General features: G+C 54.2%; 1 protein-coding gene across 1 annotated transcript; it reads left to right on the forward strand.

Annotated features, from left to right (window-relative positions):
* The first annotated feature begins 347 nt into the window (after positions 1–347).
* Positions 348–26,124, forward strand: MPP1 (MAGUK p55 scaffold protein 1). The gene is made up of 12 exons (XM_056128850.1): positions 348–631; positions 13,714–13,851; positions 14,055–14,133; positions 15,262–15,347; positions 17,888–17,956; positions 20,610–20,806; positions 21,631–21,737; positions 22,585–22,665; positions 23,079–23,159; positions 24,771–24,973; positions 25,088–25,162; positions 25,612–26,124. The coding sequence occupies exons 1-12, from the start codon at positions 530–532 to the stop codon at positions 25,786–25,788; spliced, it is 1,395 nt and encodes a 464-aa protein (XP_055984825.1). The 5' UTR covers positions 348–529; the 3' UTR covers positions 25,789–26,124.
* The last annotated feature ends 322 nt before the right edge of the window (positions 26,125–26,446 follow it).

Raw genomic sequence — 26,446 nt, forward strand, 5'->3', positions numbered from 1 at the left:
AGACCCCCGGCCCGCGGGGAGATTTTGGTGGCGATCCGACGCGGGGCAGACACGTGCCCAATTGCCGCGCGGCCCGCCCGATCCGCACACGGTGCTGGCGGCCGCGAGCACGGCCCGAGGAGTCTCTCCGAAGCCTCGTGGGGCTCGAGGAATGCGGGGAGAGCCGGGCCGCGCGGCTTGCTGGGGGCGGGGGCGGGCAGCGCGCGACGCAGCCCGGCAGCCCGGGGCCATTTTCGCCTGCCGGGGCTCCGACGGTCTCGGGGTCGAGCGAGGGGAAGCGGCGCCCTCCCCCGGGGCCGCGGGCGGGCGGGAGGGGAAGCCGGGGGCGGCGGGGCGGGGCGAGGGCGGGGCGAGGGCGGGGCGAGGGCGGGGCTCCGCCCCCGGCCGCCCGGCGCGCCGCCTGCGGGGTGGTGACTGGCTCGGCCTCGCCGCGTCCCCGCCGCCTCTGCCGCCTTCGCCGCGCCCCGCAGGCCCCCGGCCCTCGAGCTCCCGGCTCTGCCCGTCCGGCTTCCTGCAGCCCCGCGACCCGATGACGCTGAAGGCCAGCGAGGGCGAGGGCGGGGGCAGCATGCGCACGGCGCTCTCCGACCTCTACCTGGAGCACTTGCTGCAGAAGCGCAGCCGGCCCGAGGTGAGCGGCGCGGCCGGGGGGCTGCGCGGGCGGGACTTGGCGCCGGGCCGCCCGCTTCCCCCCTGCGGCGCCGCCCTGGCAGCGGGCCCGCGGCGGGATGCAGGCCGCGGGGGAGGCGCGGGCGCGGGGGTCGTGGCGCGCTGCGCCCCTGCGGGCGCCAATGCCGAGGCCGAGGCCCGGGGAGAGCGCGGCCGAGGGTCAAGGAAACTTCTTGGATGGAGAAGTCAGGGGGCCAGGACGGGAAGGACGCGCCCCGGGGAGGATGGAGAGGCAGAGGGGCTTGTGCGGCCACTGCCCCGAGAGTGTGCGCTGCCCCGCTGCGGAGCCAGCACCCCCCCCACACACACACACACTCCCCCCGGGGTGGGCAGATGGATTCCAGACTCTAGGGCTTGGAGCTGGCCTCCCGACCCCTCTGATGCAGCCCAGGCTCAGAGACAGCCGGAGGAGAGCTGGTGTGGGGGGCGGTCTTGGGGGCTCCGTGGCCCTCCTCACTGCCATCATTTTCGCCCAGTTTTGGGTGGGATCCACCACTGTGGTTGTCACTCCGAGGCCCTGGGGCATAGCTTATCCGGGTCGGGGACCCGCTCCCAGATGGAGCCATCAGCCAGACCACCTTCCTGTCGCCAGGCCTTCCTTCCAACATGGTGACTGGGTAGCCAGAGAGAATGTTCCAGGGCCCGAGACTAAGCCAGACAGGCGATGCTGCGTCCTTTTTCCTAGAATGGGAGCTGTCTCTTTCAGGTCAGTGTTGTTTCACCCTTAGCGTTTTTATTTCAAATGCGTCGTCTAGGAGTCCTCCGAAAGGTTTGCCAAATTCAGACAGTACTGCACACAGGGAACATGGTATGAACTGAAGGAAACAGACAGCATCAGTGCAGCTTTGCAGCTGCAGAGACAGACCCAGGGAACACAGCCTCCACACTCTGCTGTGGCCGTTCCTCGGGCTTGGGTGCAGCCTTCGCACCTGTCTGACTTGATGTGACTGGAAGCCACAGTCTGGGCTTAGGTGGAGAACCAGGGAGACCACATGAGAAAGACACACAGCACTCATGATGGCTACTGGGAAGCCAGGCAGGAGTGCACAGCAGGGAGGAATCAGGGTCAAAAACAAGCTCGGCTGTCCAGTTGTTCTTCCCCACAGTGAGTCCACTTGGCAGAACCTTCAGTTCTTCCCAAAATGTCTTTATGAAGTATATTGGGGGCAGCTTTTTGAGGTATAATTCACACGCAGTATCACTCAAAAATGTAATTTTGCAGTTTGATGAAATTTGACCAGTGACAACAGTGATGCAAGCCAGCAGTGATCTAGACCATTTGCCTACTTCCAGAAAGTTCCCTTATGACCCTTGGCACTTAGCCCTCCTTCAAGCATCCTGGGAAGAGATCTGCTTTTTGTTTTGTTTTGATTTTGTTTGTGGGCTACACCCAGTGGTGCTCAGGAATCACTCCTGGTGGGCTTGGGGATCATATGGGATGATGCTGGAGATTGAACCTGGATTGGCTGCACACAAGGCACGGTACCCACTGCTCTCTCAGTGTCACCCCAGGGATCTGCTTTTGACAGCAGCCTTCTGTATGTTCCAGGCTATCCTATTAGTGGAGGCCCACTGTCTGCAGGCATTTTCCTCTCTGCTCCTGTCAGGCAGCACACCCCAGCCCCATGGCCAGACCCACAGGAGCATATAGCAACCCGAGCTGTATGCCTTTTTTAGTTCTTTGGGGGGTAGGGCTACACCCAGCGATGCTCACGAGTTCCTCTTGGCTCTGTGCTCAGGGATCACTCCTGGCAGTGCTTGGGGGACCATATGGAATGCCAGGGCTAGAATCTGCCTCAGCCGTGAGTAAGGCAAGTGCCCTACCCACGGTATTGCTCCGGCCCCAGACTTGTGCCTTTTTCAAGAGGCCTCTCTGCCATGGTGTGAGTGCAGTCTTGGGTGAACAGCAATTTGGGAGGGCTGTGTATCTTGAAACACAGGACCCAGTCTGTCAGCCAGTTTCTTTTCATTCTTAAAGGATATGCAAAAGGAGGAAGATGAGAACTTGCAAAGTCCTGGCTAGAACGGGGGTGGAGGGGAAGGGGGTAGAGAAAGAGAGACAGAGGACACACTGAGAGAAGGTATATGCACTTACTTACCTTGCACGTGGCCAACCCAAGTTCTATCTTCGGCACTGTAAATGGTCTCTTAGCCCCACCAGAAATCATCCCTGAATTGCATTGGTAATCCTGAGCACTGCTGGGAGGAGGGTGGCCCCCAAACAAATAATCAAATGCAAAGAGGAAAAGAAAACAAACAGATTTGCCAAGGTGGACATTGGTGGGCAGGAGAATCTGCAGATGGCAAAGGGTGACTTTACCCTAACCTGCTGATTCCTTGTCCTTGGTGTTCACTATCCTTTGGGGCTCTGGCAGTCTCTGCTGACAGCGCTGGATTCTACGTCTCATTTGCTGTGTGGCCTCAGCAAGCTTCTTGAACTCTCTGTGCCTGAGCTTTCTCAAAGAGCATGGAGATGCTTGGAGGGCGCTGGGGATGTGGGTCTTGCCTTGAAGCACCCCAGGACCCCTGTGACTCCCAAGGGCGGGCCATCAGTGTATTTTCCACCTCTGCCAAGAAATAGGGAATGTTTTGATTGGGAGCCAAACCTGGCAGTGCTCAGGGTTTCTCCTGGCAGGCGTTGGGGCCATATGGAGTGTGAGGTGTCCAGCTCAGGTTGGACTGTGAAGTAGTTGTCCTTCATGGAATTGCAGAGATGAAGTGGCAGAGGCCTCAATGTGGGCGGGAAATGTCTCTGAAGATGCTGAGGCTCTCGGCCACACTCAGTCTGTGATGATGGCGTGAAAAAAAATTTGCCTTGTTTGGAACAGCACCTCTCTCCCACAGACTTGTGTATCTCCTTCCGTGGAGAAAGTGATTTGATGGATTCTCGTCTTGTTCTCCACCAGAACACCCATGCATATGCTTACCCTGGGTTTTTCTCTTCTTTTTGAGCTGAAACTGCTCTTTCCCCATGAGAGCTTCACTTGGGGCTGATGGAAAAGGGATGTAAGGAGTGGCCAGCTGCAGGCATGTCTGCCACAGCTGGGCCTGTGGGACTTGGTGTTGTTGATGGCCTGTTCCCCCAGGGCTTGGCTCTCCACAGAGAGGAAATGACGTGCAGAGGCTGCTGCAACACATCCTGAGTTTTCTAGAAAATCTTTGCAGCAGCCACAGTAACTGTATCTCACAGCTCAGCTCTGGTTTCAGTGAGTGGCAGCACGTTATTGTTGTTTGTTTGTTTGTTTGTTTGCTTGTTTTCTCCCTGACACTGTCAGAGGAAGAACTCTTCTTCAGACTTGGATCTGATCACTTTATTTGAGGAGGGAATTTTCCCTTTTGCGCTTTTCTTTTCAGGGAAGGATGCACGATCAACTTTTGTGCTTTGGTTCTCTTCCCGCTGTCTAAGGACGGGGTGTGGATCCAGCTGGCTTGACTCCTGGCCTGGTCTTCCCTCCCAGGGGCTGGGGGGCTTTGCTTTTCAGACTGAGAAGCTGGAGGGCTCATGCTCACTGGAGGTTGCAGATTAGACTTTTCCCAGGCTGACCCTTGTGACGTCTTTTCATTTAGTTCATTCTTTGATGCTGAATTAGATGCTCACAGCTAGAGCAATGTCCCCAATCAAACATTGATCCGAGCTCAGCTCTCTTGACCTCTGAGGCTGATAATTCTTGTTAGAAAAATAAGGATCCCTACCCCACCACCAGTTGTGACCATCACAACTATTTGAAGAGGCTGCCGAGAGGCTACAAGCCTAAAAAGACCAAATCAATAGGCATTTCAGTGCTGGAGACCTTTCCCCACCCCAAGCCGCGTTGCTTAAACTAAGAAGTGCAGGGTCCAGAGCGATAGTACAGCAGGCATGCGGCCAACCTGAATTGGATTCCTGGCACTCCATATGCCCCCCGCCCAGAGCCACCAGGAGTAACCCATGAGTACTGCTGGGTGTGGCCCAAAACCAAACAACCCCCCCACCATGAAGAATGCAGCAGAAAGTACAGGAAATATATCCCTGTGTTCTACCCCCGGTGCTATCCCTGGCCCCACACATGATCCCTTGAACACCATCAGGAACAGCCCCTGACAACCACTGGGTGTAGCCCAAAGCCCCCAAAGCCAAGGATTTAGAGTAGCAAGGTAAGAATGAGGAAGAGATTATTCAAACTCTGGGCTGGGCTGCTGGGAAAAATGCCCCCAAGGCTGGGGGAATAGGAAGCAACAGACTGGATTAGAGAACCAGAGGAGAAGCTTCCAGGCATGGGACGTTCTTCCCTAATTTCTCAGGGTTTCTTGAGAAACCTCCGCGTGGGGAAGCTTCCCGACCCTGCTTGTGTCCTTGACTCTGTGCTGGCACACAGCATCATGGACTGTCTGGCATTTCCAGGGCTGTACTTGTCCCCCCCATCTTTTGGCAATGAAGCCTAGCCTTGTGGACACAAATGTACTTGGTGGGCACAAGACATGCCAGGGAAGGAGCCTCCGCTCACCGACTGTCCAGCGGAGCTTGGTGGCACCTGCCATGAACCCCGCCCGGGCGGCGCTGGACCGCCCTGGAGCCCTTTAACCTCAGACAGGCACCTGGAGCCCTTTAACCTCAGACAGGCACCCACTCAGTGGGCGCCTCCGAGCAGTGACGCAACAGGGGTGGGGTTCCCGTGAAAGGCATCACCTGCACGTTCGGGAGCTGCTCCCTGGCAGTTCTCACTCTGCAGCACGTCCCGTTTCTCTCTCCGTGTGGAGTCACGGGCTTTCCTGTGTGTCTTCGTGGACTGAGAAGCCCCACTGTGTGCCAGGCATCAGGTACGTAAGTCGCATGGCAGAAGCAGCTTTGGAGGCTTAGCTTGGGTGCCAGGGGCTTGCCACAGATGCGGTCTCAAGTCGGAGGATAAGCGAGTTCCTGCCCAAACACCCTCGCTCTCTGACCTGGCTCTCTCCCGGCTCTTGCCAACCCCTCTCAGTGCGGGCTAAAAGTGCATCTCTTTTTCAGGTTTTGGAGCACCAGGTGTTGTTGGCATCTTTCCTCCTTTCCCCCCAGTGCTCTGGGATCTTCCCCTGGTCAGGTGGGCTTCAGCCTGCGTCTCTGCCCTGCGTGGTTGGTTGGCCTCCTTGGCCGGGCCTGGTCCAGGGCACCATGTGGAAGCAGTTGGCCAAGAGCCTGACAGTAGGCTGAACAAATGTTTGTTCTTTCCTACGCTCACTGTTCACTCTCATCCGCTCAAGCCGACTGTTGGGCGGCAGGCTCTAGCTTCGGTTGCCCTGCTCTCTGCTCTCTTCACCCCTCTGGCCCACCCCCCTGCCGAGCATGTTTTCACCTCTCTTTTTAATCCCAACTTCCTTTGAGTGCCTGCTTCTGCCCTTTGAACCTCGCAGCAGATGTTTGCTCCAGGGGTCTGCAAGCCTGCTTGCCCCTTCAGCACTCTGCCGGCTTAAAGGCCCAGGGGCTGTGGAGCACAGTGCAGTGCCCAGCCTGTCGGCTCCCCACTCGAGTGCCTCTGATCACTGCTTAAGACCCTCTGCCAGGTCACCCGGGAAGTGCCTGCTGCCTGGTGGACACCACTCCCTTTGACCTTTATTCTGCCTTTGCTGGGCTTCAGGCCACGTCCTCATCACCTCCCCATTAGGTGGCGTTCGGCGGGGAGTCAGCACAGGAGCAGAGTGGCCCTGCGTGGGCTTCATCTCAGGAGGACAAGTCACTGCAGTGCTTGCGCAAGTCGGAATCCCGCCTGCCTGTGGGGATGTGAAAACATCTGTGCCAAGCAGGAGTCAGGGAAGGGGCCTACCAGGTGGCAGGTGATTGGGCCAACCAGCTGCAGTTTGAGCTGATAGCAGGACCCGGTCCCTGCTAGAGTGGGAGGGAGATGCATGCCCCTTTCATGCATGGCAGGAAGGCAGGGTATGGGTTCATGGCACATGGCCTGCCCCTGTTACATGGCCGGCTTCATGCAGTGTTGCCTTGGAATTTCCTGCCTGCTCCCCAGTCCCCACCTCACATTCACCCACTCACTCTGTGAGGTTGCTTTGCTGTTTGTGAGCAAGGCTGCCACCTGGGGCCTCGGCACAGAGTCGAAGACTCCATGAAGCTTGCTGGGAGACAGACCCTTTCACTGTGCCTTGCCCGCATAGTGTTTCCTGTGGTGCTGTATAAAAATGAAGGGTGTCTCTTCAGCATGAACTGGGAGAGGGCAGAGGCTCCAGGGCTGCCCGTCATAGCCCCCAGGGCTGGAGCACAGACCTGGTCCTGGAGCACTGTCAGATGTGGCCCAGGCTCAGCACCAGACTGCACACTGAAACAGCAGACCACACAGCCAGGCCACAGGCACTGGGCATCCCCAGCCCCTGAGAATAGCTAGGGAGGAGTCCCCTAATCTAGTCTTGGGTCTACAGATGGGAGGAATCCCCTTTGTTCTGGGTACGTGTGAGTATAAGTCTGTGAGTGTGTGTGTGAGTATATGAGGGAGTGCCTGTGTGAGTACGTGAATCTGTGAGAGTTGGTGTGAACATGAGTCACACAGTTTGAGTGTGTGAATGCGAGCCTGTATGTGTTTGTGGGTGTTTGAATGTGTTTAGTCTGTGTACATACAGACGTCAAGTGAAGCGTCCATCTACAGAACCCTACTTCTCTGTACCAAGATGGGAGTACTGAGGAGCTGACCCAACGGGAGATGCAGGAACAGGGAATCCTTCTGAGCAGGCTGGAAGTTGCCCTGAAGATGGCTCTGGGGGAGTGCTGAGGGGCTGAGTCAGGATGTCAGGAAGGGGGCATGGCTCGAGAACATGTTTGAAGTGGAGAAAACCGTGCTTTGCTTTGGAGGCCTTTCTCTTTTGAGTTGCTTCAGTTCACATGCTGAAGTTCCCTTTTTTACTTAGTCATCATTTGCTACTCTGCGTGAGTGTGATAGTGACTCAGTCATCACCAAGAGGACATCTTGATGGATAAGCACATTGGAAAGGCCAACCTTGGGAGAGTAACTCTTGAACTTTTCTGGCTGGAATGTGCTCTGCCTCTGGGAAGCTTTGCTGAGTCCTTGATTTAAAGGCTGACATGTTAAAAGCAATCTCTGTAATAAAGCTGAATAAGAAGAACCTGCAGTAGGGGTGCCAGTTTATGGCTCTGTCTGTTCTAGGTCCACAATTTTGAACTCTCTAATCTGTCCTTGTGTGGAATATTGGGCCTGTAAACTCAGGTGACCCTCATAAGTGCACTTCCAGTGGCCCATTACAGCGTACCATAAAGCAATAAGGCCACCTACCCGGACTTTATGCCCATGGCCGCTTTCCTTACCGACTCATGGCACACACAAATAGGAGTTGCTGATAAACCCGCAGAATTTCTCCCTGAGCTCACCCTTGACTTTCTCAGCACAAGTGAGACAGATGGGTTTTGTAAGCCACGGTCAAGGAAAGCCCTGAGTCATATTTCCTTTTTCGTGTGGGGGAAAGGCACACTTGGTGTTGCCCCGAGCTTTGTGCTCAGGGGGCTGAGGGACCATATGTGGTATCAGGGATCAAACTTGAGTCTGCTGCATGCAAAACAAGCACTTCCCCCACTGTACTCCCTCTCTGACCTCTGAGTTATATTTCATGCTTTGAGGTCAGATGTCTGACATAGGAATTCTTTTTTGTTGTTTGGTTTGGGGGCCACGTCCAGTGGTGTTCAAGGCTTGCTCCTGGCTCTGTGCTAATGGATCGTTCCTGGTAGGACTTGGGGTACCACATGCGTGCCAGGAACCAAACTGGAGACTGTCACATGCAGTGTAAGCACTGTGACCGCTGTATTATCTCTTCGGCCCGGGAGTGCCTCATTTTTGACAGTGGTTATTCAATATGTGGTCCTTGAATTGTTTGCTGTATATGTTCAACCTGTGATCTGCACGTGTGGGGAAAATATACACAATAGGACCAGAAAATGGGTACAGGGGTTAAGGCACTTGCTTTACCCACAGTGGGCCCTGTTTTTATTTTAATTTTTGTTTAGGGCAGTGCCTGGCGGTGCTCAGGGCTTAATCCTGGCTTTGCACTCAGGGATCACTCCTGGCGAGCTCAGGGAACCCTATGGGGTGCCAGGGATCCATCCTCAATCAGATGTATGCAAGGCTACTGTTTTACCTACTTTGGTGTCTCCGGCCCAGCCCCGGGTTAGATCCTCAATACTGCACAGGGTCCCCTGAACACCACCAGGTGTGATCCCTGAGCACAAAGCCCGAAAATAAGCTTGAGCGCTGCCGGGTGTGGCCGTGAAACCCAATAAAAATAAAAAAAAGAAGAAAAGCTACAAATAGTACAGATGGTTTTTGGGAGAAAAGGAAGAACCACCTCCAAGACTGCCTTTCCTAGTGGCTTCCTGTGCACTCCAAGAGTCTTCACTCAGCCGCCTGTTTGGAGGTTCTGTGGCAGAGGCCAGTTGCTTCAGTACTCTGAGCCCCTGATGCAGCTGCTGGATGGGGATCTCACTATGGAGGGAAGTTTGCGAGTACAGCTCTGCCTCTTTTCCCAGGTAATTAATGCCCTGGGCACAGTCAGTAGGTGGTGACCCGCAGTTTATTCCCCCTTGCCTGCAATAGGTGTTGTCACTGTGTATATCTTAGCCCTGAGCTGGGCAGGCCATGCCAAGTGTTAGTGTTTGAATTCTCCCGGATGACAAACACCTCTCCGTTCCCTTTGCCAGCCTCACCTGCTCTTTCTGGTGGGGTATTAGCAGCCAGGTCATGTCTGTTCTCACGAGACTGTTTTCATCATCGCCCACGGACCCTCCTTGATGATTTGGGGGGAGAGTGCAGAATTGAAGACCCTGAACTCTGCACTGGTCTTTTGTTGGGAGTTTGGTTTGTCATTGTGCTTCCCGTGGCTTGTCTTTTTGTGTGGTGTTTAATTAATTAATTATTGAATCACTGAGAGATAGACCCTCACAAAGCTGTTCATGATTAGGTTTAAGTCATACAGCGTTCCAACACCCATCCCTCCACAGGAGTACATTTCCCTGCACCAATGTCCCCAGTTTCCCTCTAATCACCCCCACACCTTCCCAGCCTGTCTCTATGCCAGGCACTCCTCTTCTTCCTCCTCCTTCTCCTCCTCCTCCTCCTCCTCCTCCTCCTCCTTCTTCTTCTTCTTTCTTGTTCTTCCTCTTCCTCTTCCTCCTCCTCCTCCTCTTCTTCTTCTTCTTCTATCTTCTTTTTCCTCTTCCTCCTCCTCCTCCTCCTCTTCTTTTTCCTCTTCCTCCTCCTCCTCTTCTTCTTCTTCCTCCTCCTCTTCTTCCTCCTCTTCTTTCTCCTCCTCCTCCTCTTCTTCTTTTCCTCCTCCTCCTCCTCCTCTTCCTCCTCCTCCCCTTACTCCTCCTCCTCCTCCTCTTCTTCCTCCTCCTCTTCTTCTTCCTTCTCCTCTTCCTCTTCCTCCTCCTCCTCTTCTTCTTCTTCTTCTTCTTCTTCTTCTTCTTCTTCCTCTTCCTCTTCCTCTTCCTCCTCCTCTTCCTCTTCTTCCTTTTTCTCTTCTTGTTTCTCTCTCTCGTGCACATGTGGTTTGCAGTGCAGATACTTAAAGGTTATCAAGAATATCCCTTTATCTACTTTAAACACTCAGTTCTTGTCCAGCGTAATCATTTCCAACTGTTATAGTCATATTGGTCTCTTCTCTATCTTACCTGCTCTCTGCCCCATACACACTTGTGGTTGATTCCAACCATTGATCAGTCCTCCTAGTCCTCCTGTTTTCCCTGGCTGTGGATATTAGTCTTCTACTATATTATATCACAAATGAATGAATTCTATACATGTCCCTCCTCTGACTCATTTGCTCAGCGTGATACTTTCCATGTCCATCCGTGACTTGTCTTTACATGGCTATCATGTTCACAGAAGGAGAGGGTCCCCTTTCGAAGGGGATCAATTCATCTTTTTGTTATTGTTTGTTTTCATGATCCTGCTTTAGTAATAGGTAATAAACATTCTTTTCCCCAAAGTCCTGATGATTTTCTTCTGATATTCTTCTGAAAGTTTTGGGCATTTTATGCTTTAAGTTTGTGGGCCATTTTAAGGTGTAAGGTTATGTCTGAGTTTCTTCCCTTTTGGGGGGGGTCACACCCGGCAATGCCCAGGGGTTACTCCTGACTCTGCTCCCAGGAATTATTCCTGGTGGCACTCGGGGGACCATATGGGATGCTGGGAATTGAACCCAAGTTGGCCACGTGCAAGGCAAATGCCCTCCCCGCTGTGCTATTGCTCCAGCCACAGTATACTAGCCTGTAGGAAGTGGAGGGAACATGGAGCAGACAGGAGAGTTTGCATGCTGACCCTTTCTAGTGGCCTTTTTGAGGATTCAGGAGCCATCTCGGTGCTTCTTAGCAGCTCTCAGTGTGGTGGTCCACACTTGCCCCCCACCTTCCTGCCGGGAAGACCCAACTCTTTTTGCCCGTAGCTGAGGAAGACAGTACTGCCTGAGTTATTCAGCTGCATTTCAGCTTGCAGGAGCCCAGAAGGCAGGTGGTGGGTGTTTCTGTTGGTGTCCCGGCGCCCTGGGCCAGACCTCTGACATCTGGGGAGCCCCTGCATGAAAGGCAAACCGAACGTTTCCATGTGTAGCCTACGCTGCCCTTTCCTGTGAATCAGGTGTCTGGGTGCAGCGTGTGCATATGGGGCGGAAGTGTGTTCGGCCTGCGGCCCCACAGTGCAGCCGGATGAGTTGCTTTCATAGCTTCGCCCAGTGGGGACTGGGGCAGGCTCACCGGAATGCTTGGCTCTTTTTCCCACTCATTTTTGCTGACAAGAGGACTTCTGTCCCAACTCCATGTTTCCTCACTGAACGCTCACTCTTCCTGATGAACCCTCACTCCCGCGTCTTCCACAGAGGGCCTGGAAGCTGTGTGCAGATAGCTCTGGGCTGGGGGTTGTCTCTGGTTTCGACCTTTCTGTTGTAAGAGCCCTGCCACATGACGGAGTCATGCGGGACTACCCGGGGCAGTTTCTCTTCCCCTGTACCTTCCCTTATTGGAACCCCCACAGCAGGCCGTGCACTTCCCTGGCCTTCCATGCTCCTGCTGACTCGGCTGTGAACCCTGCAAGGGTTGCCAACTGGTTTCTCACGGCGTGCCCGCAGGCCTCTCCCCCAGACCTCCCTATCTCTGAGCATCTGGCCTCATTCTTTCCAGATTAACGTTTCCCAAAATGGGTGGCTGTGCCCTCCCAGGGGGGTGCTTGAATAATCCAGGGGGCAAGTGTAGCCTTGGGAGCAATTGGAGGACACTTTGTTTGCTAAAAGAAGAAAAGAAGGCTGATTTCTAGGGGGAGCTGAGCTGACTCCCTTTCCTTCAAAGGGGGCAGTAGGCCACATAAGTTGGGAATATCTGTCTCAGACCATTGGGTTGGCTGCTGAGCACGTCCCAGGAGGGAAGAGAGATGGATGCAGAGATGGCACGATGGATGTGTAGATGTGGGGTAATGACTAGATCAAGCATGGACAGTCTGCTAGGTGGCATTGTTGCTGGCTGGCTCCCAAGTCTTCCCCAGATGGGACCCACTCAGCCCCACATGGGTCATTCCTGGGTGCGGCAGGAATTCTTGTACCCAGATACCAGATGGAGTCTTCCATAGGCCCCTTCCCCACTCCTGTGTTTGTGTTGCTTCTGGTGGAACAGTTTTTCTTAGGGGAGGGGAGGCACATTCTAAGGTTTCCACTTGGCCTTTCCTGCGGTGCGAGTTCTTAGCCCAAAGCACCGGCTATTTCACCGTGACTTGTTCAGAAAGATGCCAGGGAGCTCTGGACTGCTGGAGGAAAGCAGTCTTGGCTGCTCCGGGTCCACAGTGCTGCACTCATCCTTCCCTGGCGTTGCTAGTCCCCAGGCGACCCAGGGGAGGCAGTTGGCATTTGGACATCACTGTTTGCTGTTCAGAGGATTAATCTCTCCCTTAGCCTTGTCTACCTCAGTGGCACTTACAGCAAGCAGACACTCTTCTTGCCCTTCCCTTCCCTTTGCTGTTGCAGTGTCCAGGGTACACACAGTTAGTTATGCTGCTCACAGGGTGGGGGACACCCTGATTGGGCACCACCCCTGAGGCCTCGCTGAGCTGCAAGACTGACTCCCTGAGCACACATTCTTGCCTTTTCTTTCTGCTGGCAGAGGGTTCTTTCCTGTCCCATGTCAGACAGCTTTGTCTGCTTTGTCTGGTCCACAGAGCCGAGCCCAGTTGGATTTTTGCTTCTCAGAACCTGCTTGTTGAACAGCATGTTCAGAGCACTCAGCGCTCCCCAGGGCCTGGGTCTGGCATAGAAAGGAGGTTCGGCAGCTTTGCAGAAAGCAGTGGAGGTTTAAGGGCCCATGTGCAGGGGCCTGCTCTGCCCCCACCCCCGTCAATGCCACATCCCAAATATATTACACAGGAGCTGGCCCTTTATCAGTGGAGGTTGACCTGCTTTTTTTGTCTTCAAGATAGGGGTGCTGATCACTAGTTTTCATCGTGAGAGGGGATTTGTCCTCAGTACCTAGTATCCTGGTCACCTGAGAGGTACTGGAGGTATTGAATGGCCTCCAGGGCGGTGTGACCCTGGCAAGCCCGCTTCCTTCTCCGTGCAGCTGACCCCTGTGCCTCCTCCATTTCCCGCTGCATCTTTTTGTTTGTGTGTTTTGCTTTTGGTTCTGTTTTTTGGGTCACGCCTAGCTGTGCTTCAGGGCTTACTTTTGGCTCTGTGCTTGCTCAGGCATCATTCCTGACTCAGATGACTCTGCAGTGCCAGAGAGGGAACCTAAGTTGACTGCATGCGAGGCCAGCACCCTACCTGCTGTACTATTGCTCCAGTCCTCATCTTTGCCGGAGAGCGTGCACACGTGTGTGCGTGCACTGTGTGAGGACCTGCCACTTCCTGGTACCTGCTGGACACAGTCCCCCAGCAAGGGCGGTCAGGGTGTGTCTGTGAGATTGCAGAAAACTGTGCACATGGGGGCACTGCCTTGCTATGAGAGGAGCCACTGAGGAGGAAGGAAGTGTTGGGTCCAGACGTCAGAACTGTTATGGTTGAGCAGGGGCACCGCTCACGTCACTGCTTTGTCCTTCCCACCAGGCTGTGTCACACCAGTTGAATGCTGCCACTGAGGACATGTATACCAACGGATCTGCTGCCCCAGGGAGCCCAAGCCAGACCAAGGACATGCGGAAGGTGCGACTCATCCAGTTTGAGAAAGTCACCGAGGAGCCCATGGTAATGCCTTGTCTTTGCCCCACCCACTGCTTTCCCTCCACCCCATGGTCACTGGCCACCAGCGGTCACTGGCACAGGGTTCCACCTGGAGCTCGTCTTCCTCAACAATGAGCTGCTGGAGCACTGGGAAGCTTCCCTGGAAGAACTCCCACTAGCCGCAGGCAGGGCTTCAGCATCCTCACTATGCACTGCCTCCATTGCAGGGAATCACTTTGAAACTCAATGACAAGCAGTCCTGCACGGTGGCCCGAATTCTGCATGGTGGCATGATCCACCGACAAGGTAAGCGGACTAGGCTCTGTCCTGCCCAGCCGAAAGTGCGTGTTCCATGTTCCAGGCCCTTATGAGAGACAGAAAGCTTCTAGTCTTCCGGTTTGCTGTGTGCATGCATGCATGCATGCGTGATTGCGTGCCAAGAGTACTTTGTGCCTTTAAGTGGTCGCTCCCAATGATTGTGTGAGGAGATCTTAGGATGCGTTGCCTAGTGCCACTCTATCTCCTTCGGCCCCAACACTCTCACACCACCATTTCCTTCTAGGGACTATTTGTGCCTTTTCTACTTTGAATATTCAGCAGTAAAGAAGTGGCATACTGAGCCAGTGGGTGCCACATTGGTCGTTACCAGCTCTGTTTCCTTCGTGTTGTGCTGCCAGCGATTTTTCAAGGCATCCTTTAGTAGATTGTGTTGGTGTCGAGGTGGATGGTATTGAAGTATCTGTTCCCTCAACACTGTGAAAAGACAGCACTTAGGTGGGATTGAAGAGAGCAATAGCTGACCACTGTTTCAAGCCACACTGAGCCCCACCTGAGACTCTCCATGAATCATTCCAACCCAAAGGCACAATTTAAGAATTGGTTGGGGTGGGGGTTTAAGGGCCTGGCACCTATGCACTGCTGGGAGCAACTGCTGAGCACTAAGATGAGAGTAACCTCTGAGCACTGCCAGGTGTAGCTCAAAATCCAGAACAACAAAAAAGAAGGAAAGAAGCAGCACCATGGGGTGCGACTCAGTGGTTGAGGGCCTCATCCCCATGGGTGAGGCTTTGGGTTTCATCGCCAGCATCAGAAAAGTAAACCCAGAGAGTTTTCTGTGTGGTTCAGGGTGGCCCAAGTACTGAGTTCTAAGCTTTGAGTAACTTCCCTGTGTGTTAGCAAGTGGGGGCTTTAACCACGTGAATGTGGCATCTGCTGGGAGTGAAGAGTGCTGTTGACATCAGGCCGCTGAGTGCTGAGTACCCGGGATGGTCCTGTCCCGAGTTGTCAGGCGCTTCCCATTGTTGGCGCCAAGCAGGTCACAGTCTGCTGTACAGCACATGCCAGCTCGCCCTGTAGTTCTGGGGTGTCAGGTTACATGGCCAGTTCTTGTTCGACCCTGTTCTTTTGGGGACTGATGTTTTCATCTTGTGGCAGGTTCCCTTCATGTGGGGGATGAGATCCTTGAGATCAATGGCACGAATGTGACCAACCACTCAGTGGACCAGCTGCAGAAGGCAATGGTAGGTATTTGCTGGGCCTCCTTTTTTTGGTGAAAGCATCGCAGCTCCCTGAGGGGACTGACTGCAGCCTCCCTTTCCTGTGTGCAAGAAACGGCCATTCTGAGTTTCACAGAAAAATGGCTAAAATGAGCCACGGCACCCAAACCATCTCGCTGAGTCACCTTGAAGTGGGCCTTATCCCTGTGGAGGTGTGTGTGGTCATGTGTTTCTCCAGAACCTCTGTGGTGACAGGCCAAGACTTGTGCCCGCAGCTCCAGCACTGGTGCCAGTTGTGTGGGATGAACAGTGCCCTGGGCTTTAAGAGTTCAGGTCATATATATATCTGTATAAATATATTTCTCCCTAAGATTGACTGCCTTCTACTTTAAATCCAATCAAATGTGGTGTGCCACTCTTGGTATACAGTGGTGTAAAGTATGATATGCCGCACGGTCCAGGACTACGTTCACTCATGGGTGAGGCTTATGCAAGCATGTGGAGAGCAGTCGTGAGCATGACGGTGTTGAGTTCTGGAGGTTTTTGGCTGCTGGCGTTGGCTCCATTGGGTCAACCTTAAACAACATGTCATTTTGAATGTCTTCGTCCTGAACCCCAAACAGTGCCCCCAAAGCAGAACCAAAATAATCTCTTATAGAAGGGCATAATGGCTCCTGGGTGAAATACAACGATCTTCACCCACTTTCCTCTAAGAAACCTCTTTTGGATCATTTTTAGCAAATTATTCATAACAAGCAAAATAAAATAGATTATTTTGGTTCTGTTTTGGGGGCAGTGTTTGGGGTTCGGGACAAAAACATTCGAAATATGGTGGTGGGAAGATGTACTGGTGGTAGGTAGGATTGGTATTTGAATATTAAATGTAATAAAATATTGTGAACAACTTCATAAAAAGAAAATAAAATTTAAAAAAGATAGACTTCAGGTCATACCAAGGGACACTGATTTATAAAACCAGAGCAGAAAGGTACCTGGAAATCACACAGTGTGCTTCCAGATAACCCACAGACCTCAAAAGAATCATCGGGATAGTTCGAACCCACACATACGAGAATGATGAATGAGGTTTGTGGACTGCCTCTGCAGCAGAAGTGTGTTAGAGCACAAGTGAGTCTCAGGCTGTGGCCTGGCTTCCGCCGGCAGAGACAGAAGCGCGGTGCTTCCTTCCTCGCTGGTGTTCATGGAACACACTTAGAACTCTCCCTGCGTTCCCACAGTACCGGTATAGCGGGCACCAAGCATTGCGTACTGTCATTCCCTTGAGTCCACTCATCCTCCGAGCACCGAGTCCCTCGCCCTCCAGCTTTCGACTTACCCACTTTGTTTTCTACATCCAGCTGCTGACTGTCCAGTCTGCTTCGAATAATTTATTCATCTTTGGATTTCATCCTGTCTTATTTTTCATTTTTCTTCTGTTCTTAAAAGTTTTTTCAGTGTTTTCTTGTAATCCTACTTCTTTTCTTTTTTAACCCTTCTGTTGTGGGGGTGGTGTTTGGCGCCACACCTGTCTGTAGTGAGGGCTTACTCCTGGCTCTGTGCTCAGGATTGATCCCTGGTGGTACTCAATACTGGGCTTGGCCGCAGGGAAGGTGAGCACCTGCAGCTCTGTTCTCTCTCATCCCATTTCTTAGAGCAGGCGCTGTAGTTGTGGTAGGACAGCGCTGAAGTAAAGCAGCAATGCAATACTGCTCCGTGCGTGAGATTTCAAAGGAAAGTTAGCATAGGATTCGGGCAGAGTGGTTTGATGCCACTTGTTAAAGTGCCCTCACTGTATGCTCGGTGCTGCATTTGTAGCTTGGGGTTGTATTTCGAAAAAACGAAACCGTAGTGGTGTATGTTGATGGGTTCACAGATGCCTGGGGAGAGCAAATAGCTGTGGGGACGGCTGGCAGCCAGCCTCAGGAGCACTGCCGAGGAAGAAGTGGGAAGGGTGGGATCTTGGAGCAGCGCCCCAGAAGTCTACCAAGTCCCTTGAGTGATGGAGTTTTGCCTGGAGGGCAGCCTCCTTCTTGATAGAAGCCATCACGGGAACCAGAGACCGCTCAAGGGGATGAAAGGGCAGAGTGGGGTCCATGTTCAGGTTCCAGAAGGACAGAAATACGAGAAGTGCCCCCAAGGGCTAGAGAGAGATCTCAACCAGTTGGAGCACATCAGTAGCATGTGGGAGCCCCAGATTCAATCTTGGACACCTCAAGGTCCCCAAGTGTGGCCAGGAGTGGCTCCGAAACAAAAATTTGAAGTACAAATGAAAGGAATATGTGAATGTGTGACAAGAATCTGTGGCTGTATAGGTCTTGTGTGTTCATTGGTGTGGAGAATGAAGTAGACCTGTGGACAAGGGCTCATTTCTGGTGCATCTAGGAACCGTGGAGGCTCAGGCATGGAGTGGAAGGAAGAACAATGACTTCTGTTCCATTGTTCATTCTAAGTCACCATGTTGGAGCTTGAGGAGAAAAGACTTTGAGGGGGAAATGGCTTTCCGGAACCCCAACCCATCTAAGTCGGTTTCCCTTATAGTTTGCTTTCCCCTTTGTTTTCAACAGAAAGAAACCAAAGGAATCATCTCACTGAAAGTCATTCCCAGTCAGCAGAATCGTCTTCCTGTGGTGCAGGTACGTGGCACCCTTCTCTGTGATTTGGGCAGGAGGTAAATGCAGTGGGCACTGACCATATGAAAAAAATAACCCATATTACCAGGCATCAAGGAATGTGAGACAAACATGTGAGTGATAGCAGTTTTCAGCAAGCAGATTTGCAGATACTGTGAAGAGTTTTAGAACGAAGCCCAGTGCTGAGAGGTGCCTTAGATGGGCAAGAAGGGAAGGACCTGTGAGGCTGCCATGTCCACAGCCCTGTTTGGAGGGAAACTGGGTCCCCCTGCTTTACCCGTCACTCCAAAGCTTCTGTTCACTCACTTTCCTCTTTTGTGTTTTGTGGGGATCTCCCGAGCAGAGCTCAGAGGCTGGAGAACAGCCCATATGGTACTTGGCCTGGTGGTTTAGTGTGTGGGCTGGCAGTGATGGGGCCTGCAGGACTATGTACACTGGGGGGTGCTTGGGGGATCATGTGGTAGTTGGAGTCGAACTCTAGTCCCAGCACACGTGCTTAGCTGTTTCCCGGGCCTGGCCTCATCTCATTTCTTAGTGAACTTTGGATGGGGCCTGCACAAGGCTGAACACACAAGTGAGAATTTACAGTCAGGAGCACAGGACGTGTTTGGCCCTAAGCCCCCTGGTGCCACCTGCAGGCGAAGCTCCAAGATCTGGTCAAGGCCCTGGGTGAGCTCCAGGTTGTCCCCACACAATGGGACTCTTCCACCTATACTCGAAGAGGCTGATAAGAGGCCGATAAGAGGTTGTAGCTCTGGGACCCTGACACAAGCATCCACCCCGAACCCTGAACCCTGAGCACATGTTTGGGTGCATGCAAGTGTGCATTTCGGACACCTTCATCCTGGCTGAAGCTGGCTGGCCTTTCCCCAAAGCCCTTAGCCCCCTGGCCAAGAGCGCGACATCTTATTATCTAGTTCTTTCTCTGGAGAACCTGGCAGGCTACCAAAAGTATCCTGGCCACATGGCAGAGTCTGGCAAACTCCCCGTGACATATTCAATATGCCAAAACCCAGTAACAATGATGGGTCTCATTCTCCTGACCCTGAAAGAGCCTCGAATGTGGCACTTTTAAATCTCAGGGCGAGGACAAAGGAGACGTTACTGGGGCCTGCTCGAGGCAATTGATGAACAACAGGATGTCAGTGATAGAGTGATACATCCTGGCTGAAGCTGGCTGGCCTTTACCCGAAGCCCCCTTGCCAAGAGCAGCTTGGGTTTCTGGGGCCCCATGCCCTCCCACTCCTTGCACTTGGGCCCTTGGTGGTGGCATGCTGTGAGTTGATTTGCATCTCTCTGGTAAAGGAGATAAGATACAGCTTCTCTTGGTCCCTGTTCTCTGGTCCTCTTCTGGATTTGGAGAAATTAGGTGTCTGCACTCTGGCACGGGAAGACACTTTGAACTGTGTCCCCCTGTCTGATCAGTGAGTTGGGAAGGGTCAGGGTTAGGACTTGTTTCCTGGCACCTGCACCCCTGCTTCACTTTGAACTGTTGGGCAATTTTCTCTCCGGGTGTGTATGTGGCAGAGAGAGGGTATTTTTTAAATGGGGGCACGTTCTTTCATAGCTTCTATATCACTGGCCCCCTTTTCAGTTTTGTGCTGGGAAATCATGGTTCTTTAGGGCTTTGCTGAACGTGGTGGAGCCATTCAGCTAGTGCTGAGCCCAGCTGCAGGATGCTCTGCCCTAGAAGTCTGCCCAGCAAAGGGGCTGCGTTGCGTGCATCTTTCAGGAACCGGTGGTGGCTCTTTGTGGATCCTCCCAACTCAATTTTCTTTCCCTTATTTCTGTTCTTTCTTTTCCTTTCTTGCGGTTGCCCCCCTAATCTTCACAACAGAGCTTCCTGGGGAGAAATTGAAATCATTTATTGAAAACCAAAAATTGGTTTTCTGTGCGTAAATAAATACTAGGAAGTGCCGGGCTTGCTTAGGCACTGTGTTCATTTTAAGCGATCTCACTGCTTGTTCTGCGCAGTGTTTGCGCAGGTCGTGAAGGATGGTTGTGTTGGTGTAGGGCTGAGTTGGTAGAACGCCACTCCTCACCAATACACTATTGTGGGACTCAAGGCCATTGCCAGTAGTTCAGTGTTGTCAAGAGCGCAGTGGGGAACATCCTTCATTCTGTTTTGGAACTGTTAACCTGGGTGTAGAAGTGGTTTGTAGGGTCCAGAGGAGCAACATTTTCAGACCTAGAGGTGCACTCATCATGTTTGACATACTTTTCGGACAGTTGTTCACAGTGCCCCAGGTGTTTCCGATGTGGCTGCTCTGTTCTCCAACACCCTCAGGGCTGACTGCAGACCCCTGGCCTCACTTCCGCGATTCAGTCCATACTCCACCCTGCCAAGTTTTCTTTGAAAGCTACCACTGCCATTCTTTATTATTGTTGTTGATTGTTGCTGCTATGTTATTGCTATTATTGTTTTGGTTTGGGGGTGTTACCTAGTGCCTGGAGGTCATGCCCAACCCTCTGGTGCCAAGGATCAAACCTTCTGCCTTCTCTCCAAGCCTGTTTGTCCTACCGTTTTTTGTTGCAGTTGTGTGTGGGGCGGGGGGGGGGGGGTGGGCACACCTAGAGGTGTTGTTGGGTCCTGTGACGTCAGGCATTGGACCCAGTGCTGGGAGACGCACTGGCAGACCTCCCGTTTTCTTCACAGATGTTCATGAGGGCACAGTTTGACTATGACCCCAAGAAGGACAACCTGATCCCCTGCAAGGAGGCAGGGCTGAAGTTTGTGACTGGAGACATCATCCAGATCATCAACAAGGACGACAGCAACTGGTGGCAGGGGCTGGTGGAGGGCTCCTCAGCCGAGTCAGCAGGCCTCATCCCCTCTCCTGAGCTGCAAGAGTGGTGAGCCGCTTTGGTGGGGTGGGCGGACAGGGGCCAGGCAGCCTGGTGGCAGGCAAGGGAACTTGCAGTGGCCCTGCAGCTCAAACCCACTGGCTGGCCTGGCAGTCTTCCTGGATCCAGTATCCTTGCGGCAGGACTGGGGCGGGGGCAGAGGCAAGTGGGGAAAAACAGTGCACCCTGCTGGCAGGCCTGGGAGCAGGCCCCATCTCAGAGGCCAGCTGGGGGAGAGTGGCGCCGGCAGTATTCAGACACGGCCAGAGCTTATGAGAGAGGGTGCGGTAGGACTAGCACTCCTTCAAAACTGGGCTTGAAAGGCCAGACAGAGGCTAAGGTGCATGCTTGGCACACAGTTCCATCCCGTGCACCTCATGATCTCCTGAACCCTGCCAGGAGTGATCCCGAAGCACAGAACCAAGAGTGAGCCCTGAGCACCGCTGGGTGGTGTGGCCCTTCAAAACAAAACAAAATGAACTCAGGTCACAAAGCAGCCTTACTGCGTGTCTGCACCACGAGGACAGTACCTGGCACTGTGGCATGAGTTGTGTGTCCGTGTGCGACACACGGACTGCACAGGGCTGCAGCATGTCTGTGACCGGAGCGAGGGTCATCTGTGGCCTGACCAGTGGCACGATGCTGTTTGCGGTGGGGACCAGGGTCTGCTGTGAGACCCAGGAAGCAGGCGTGCAGAGAGAGGCATGCCCACTCTGTGCACCCACTCCCCGTTCCCTGTTGCCTTCTGTGGCTGGTGAAGGAAGGTCTGAAGAGAGGTGTTTGGGCAGCCAGGAAGGGAGTCCGCTGACGGCTGGGCGCGCCCCTTTCCACAGGCGAGTGGCAAGCATGGCGCAGTCTGCTCCAAGTGAAGCGCCGAGCTGCAGCCCCTTCGGGAAGAAGAAGAAGTACAAGGACAAGTACCTGGCCAAGCACAGCTCAAGTAAGTGCTTGTGCCTTGCCTGGCGGCTGCTCCTGTAGCCCAGGAATGTAAGGGAGGCCCCTGGCCTGCCCAGCTCCGCACGTCGTCCTCAACTTCCAGCCCTTGATTGTGGCTCTGCCCTTAGTGTCACAGCTGCCAGAGTGACCAGCTGCAGGACCGAGCTGCTAGGCACTGTAGGTCACCCGGTGGTTTAAGTCCTAGTGTTTGGGGGAACCTCCAGACCTTTTCCTCAGGGGATGCCCTTCACCCCATAGCCTTGCCAACACCTGTTGTCTCCTGCCCTCTTGAGGACAGCCATTGTCACTGGTATGAGGCGACAGTGCGCGGTCTCTTGGCATTTCCCTGAGAACTGGTTCGGTGCGTGCCACAACCCTGGAGATCAGGAACATCTGGGGCAAGAAAAGCACTGGATGTGTCTTGAGATCACCAAATGGCATGCTTTGGGGGCCTGGGGCCAGGGGGAGATAGAAAGTGGGAGAAAATACGAGAATGAGGGGCTTGAAGGAGGAGACTATGGGGGTCCCCAAATGAGAAAAATGTTGAGTCTGAAGAACTGATGCACAGAGCCACACTGAGTTCAGATGGACGGGGCTTTAGAAAGCAGGTGAGCAAGGCCTAAAGGGTCAGGCTGGCGCAGACTCCACTGCATCTGCTACTCACCCTGGGCATGTTACACTGGGGATGCTTTGCCCACACACTCAGCAGCTGGCTGCCAACCCGAAGTTTTCCTAACTGAAATGGGGCCATGCAGCTCTGTGACTTACAAGCCCAATGTTCCCTGTCTGCGGAGGGCCCCGCAGCCTGTCCTCAGCCCTGGTAGTGAGTGGCTTCGCTTTCCTGTCTCTAGTTTTTGACCAGTTGGATGTGGTTTCCTACGAGGAAGTTGTCCGCCTGCCTGCGTTCAAGAGGAAGACTCTGGTGCTGATAGGTAATGTCTCACCATCCTTAGCCTCCCAAACACCCCAGAAGGACATCTTCCCTGAGCTGGAGTTTGAGCTTGGCCCTGAGCAGACTGACCCTTCTGGCTGGCTGGCTGGCCGCGGGGTGCCCAGGCAGGGGCTCTGCTTTTGACTGTGTGTGGGGAGCTCTCTCTTGGCAGCTGAAACGGTAGCTCATCTCCGGAGCTGCCCGCCATCACAGTGCCTGTCGGGTAATTAGGGCATGGGCGTTAGACAACTGACCAAGACACTGGCGACCTTCACTTCCACTGCCTTTACAAGTAGAGCTGTCCCCATGATGGCCAGCTCCTTACGGCAGGGCAGTCCCCAGGGAAAGAAAGAGAACCCTCACTGGGACAGGGGCATGGGGCTCTCTTCTCCAAGTTCCTCTCTCCCTCTGTAGGTGCCAGTGGCGTGGGGCGCAGCCACATTAAGAATGCCCTGATCCGCCAGAACCCCGAGAAGTTTGTGTACCCTGCCCCATGTAAGTAGCTCTGGGGGCCTTGGAGTAAAATAGGAGCAACAGTGTTTGAGTTCAGTGTTCAGTTATGATCAGAACCAAACACAGCACCGAGACAGGATGGGTCCGGGCAGGTGCCTGACTGCGAACAGAAGTAAACCCTGAGCATCGCTGAGTGTGGACCCCAAATGAAAATAGGTGAAACATAACATGAGCACTACCCCTGGAGAGAGCACTGCGGGTAAAACACTTGTCTTGCGTATGGCTGACCCAGACTCCAGACCTGAACATCACCAGCTGTGGCCCAAAGGAAATAAAACCAAAACCAACCGAAGATAACTTAGAAGACTGTTGCCTTTGGCATGCCAACAAGGCGCCCACACTGCTCTCTTGCTCTCTGCACTGTCTCAACTGAGACACTCGAGTTGACCTCGTGAGACAGGCCCCTCGGGATCACTGTCATTCTTGGCTCTGGGGTCTGGGCCACCCCTTCAGTGCTCGAGACCATGCCGACCTGTGGAGTGCGGAGGTGTGCTCAGGCACCTGCCGGCACCTAGAAATGTCCCTTCTTTTAGCAAACAAACACACAGAATGCCTCTGTCCATTGGCCCCCAAATCTCCCACTGTCCCCTGGCTTGGTCCAGCCCCCACCAGACTCTCCCCTACACTTCAGGAAATGCTGCTTAGCCTGGCAGCCTCTTCTCAGATGCCTGCTTCCCTCAGAGAAGGCTGGGAGTGCAGAGTGGCCTGCCAGGCTCAGAACACCTTCCCGTCCTTTTTGAATTCACTTGTTGTTCCTTTCCTTCCGGTCCTCCCAGTGGCTCCTCTAGGCTCATGGAGGGACACAGTTTGGTGGTGCTCAGGGCTGCCTCCTGGCTCTGTACTCAGGGATCACTCTGGGGGGGGCTGTGGGGACCCTGTGGGATGCTGAGGATCAAACCCAGGTCAGCAGCGTGCAGGACAAGTGCCCTCCTCACTGTGCTATCATTCTGGTTCTGACACAACATTTTTTTTTGCTTTTTGGTTCACACCTGGCGATGCACAGGGGTTACTCCTGGCTCTGCACTCAGGAGTTACTCCTGGCGGTGCTCAGGGGACCCTATGGGATGCTGGGAATCAAACTCAGGTCGGCCGCGTGCAAGGCAAAAGCCCTACCCGCTGTGCTTTCTCTCCAGCCCCCTGACACAACTTTAACTGGTGCCCCCCTTGGAAGATCCTGGGGACACGCAGGGGTGCTCTGGAGCCTGGCCGAGAACTGCAGCTATAGCCAGGAAAGGCACAAACAGCCCTGGTGACCCCTTCAGGGGAGCAGGATGAGCAGTGAGGTGGTCACACTTGCACATATGCTCTGCATGGTGGGCATGTTTGCCAGCTCCCGGGGAGGGGCTGCTGACCACCAAGTGTGCAGACGCGACAGGCCAGAGGACAGGGCCCAGCTGCAGTTTGGGCTGAGGATAGTGAGGGTGTGAGAGGCATGTTCAGGGCACATGTCAGAAGCACCGAGGCATGTTTCGAGTAAACGTGGGGGCTCCCTGACATGGCCAAGGTGTCGGCCGCTGGGGTGGGAAGAAACCCATCTTTTCTCAGCGGCCGGGAGAGGACAACCCCTCAACTTCTGACCCCATCTGCACACAGACACCACACGGCCACCCAAGAAGGGTGAGGAGGACGGGAAGGACTACCACTTCATCTCCACAGAGGAGATGACCAGGAGCATCTCTGCCAACGAGTTCTTGGAGTTTGGCAGCTACCAGGGCAACATGTTCGGCACCAAATTCGCTACAGTGCTCCAGATCCACGAACAGGGCCAGATCGCTATCCTGGACGTGGAGCCCCAGGTGCCAGGCTTGCATGTGGAGCCCCACTGGGTGTGGGGGTGCGGGGCTGGCTTCCGGCCGGGACTGAGGGCTGTAGCTGAGGGCTCACCCTTCTCTTCCTTCCTCTCTCCCTAGACGCTAAAGATTGTCCGGACGGCTGAACTCTCACCTTTCATCGTGTTTATTGCCCCGACAGACCAGGGCACTCAGGTGGGAAAGAGGGTGGAGTTCGGGGGTGGCAGCTCATGCTATGGCCAAGTGTGGACTGGCACGTTGCCCTCGCAGCCATCACTGAGAGCTGAGAGGCAAACGTGGGCGTGTCGGATTCCGCATGTGGGGCGGTTGTGGCCAGGCTGAGGGGAGGGGTGGGGGAATGCACCCTGGTCCCCACCGCAGTATCCCTTGGATGGCCACGCGAGCACGTTTCCAACATGGTAGCCCCGTGGCAGAAGGCTGACTCCCCTCTGTATCTTTGCACTAGCGGGGAAAGGAAGCTTCGCTGTGCAGGGCAGATGCACACAGTTCTCTGGATTTCTTTTGGGGCCACGGGGTGTGGGCTCCCAGTCCTGAGCACCCCATGGCCTCTGCACGCCCTGCCCTGGGCCCTTGCCAGCCTGCGGGCCCAGGCTCAGCTAGCTGCCTTCCCACTCTCCCCGCAGACGGAAAGCCTGCAGCGCTTGCAGAAGGACTCGGAGGCCGTCCGCAGCCAGTACGCACACTACTTCGACCTGTCACTGGTCAATAACGGCGTGGATGAAACCCTGACCAAAGTGCAGGAGGCCTTCGAGCGGGCATGCAGTTCTCCACAGTGGGTGCCTGTATCCTGGGTTTACTGAGCCTGCCAGTCGGGTGAACCCCAGTGACCCCTCCACCGCCCTCGCTTCAGCTATCGTCAGCCGCCTGCTCTGCACCTCTCCAGACTAGACTAGCCTCAGCCTCGTGGGCTCCGGAAGGAAGGACTGGCCCTGCTCTTCCTCGGCCATGGGGTCCATTGAGCCGATGTTGCAGGAGCACCTGCCGTGTGCCACTGCCACTTGGCGACGGTGCCCAGGAGGAAACACGGAACCATCCCTCCAAAGCCTCTGCTCCTTCACCTACAATTCACTGGGTGTTCCCTTCCCTTCATGAAAGCCTTTTGACTACAACTCTCCAAAATGCTCCAAAGCAATAAAAATGATGCCATTGAACTAAATGCCCAGGTCTTATACCTCTCTGGGTGCCCATCCAGGCTGGGCCCTGACAGCGTAGGTTGTAAATGTGGTTCGAGTTCCAGTAATGACGGAGCTTCCAGAGGGGCACAGCTGTGCCTGCTGTGTAGATCCTGTGTGTGCCCGTGGGACCAGCACAGCTGGTTTTGCCTCCTAAGAGTCTAGTTGAGCCCTGCCCTCATTCCCCAGCTGCTTGCTCCAGCTTCTTCAGACAATTGGGTCTTCAGAACACCTCTGCACCTGGCTGGCCCCACGTGTGTGCCTAGGACACACCCTCACTCATGGT

This window comes from Sorex fumeus, unplaced genomic scaffold (genome assembly GCF_029834395.1).
Source record: "Sorex fumeus unplaced genomic scaffold, SorFum_2.1 ptg000070l, whole genome shotgun sequence".
Taxonomy (NCBI): Eukaryota; Metazoa; Chordata; class Mammalia; order Eulipotyphla; family Soricidae; genus Sorex; species Sorex fumeus.

Coding starts and splice junctions, on each gene's coding strand:
- MPP1 (XM_056128850.1), top strand. CDS start 530: ATGACGCTGAAGGCCAGCGAGGGCGAGGGCGGGGGCAGCATGCGCACG. Junction 20,807..21,630: donor TCTCCTGAGCTGCAAGAGTG/GTGAGCCGCTTT, acceptor CCCTTTCCACAG/GCGAGTGGCAAGCATGGCGC. Junction 25,163..25,611: donor CGACAGACCAGGGCACTCAG/GTGGGAAAGAGG, acceptor CTCTCCCCGCAG/ACGGAAAGCCTGCAGCGCTT.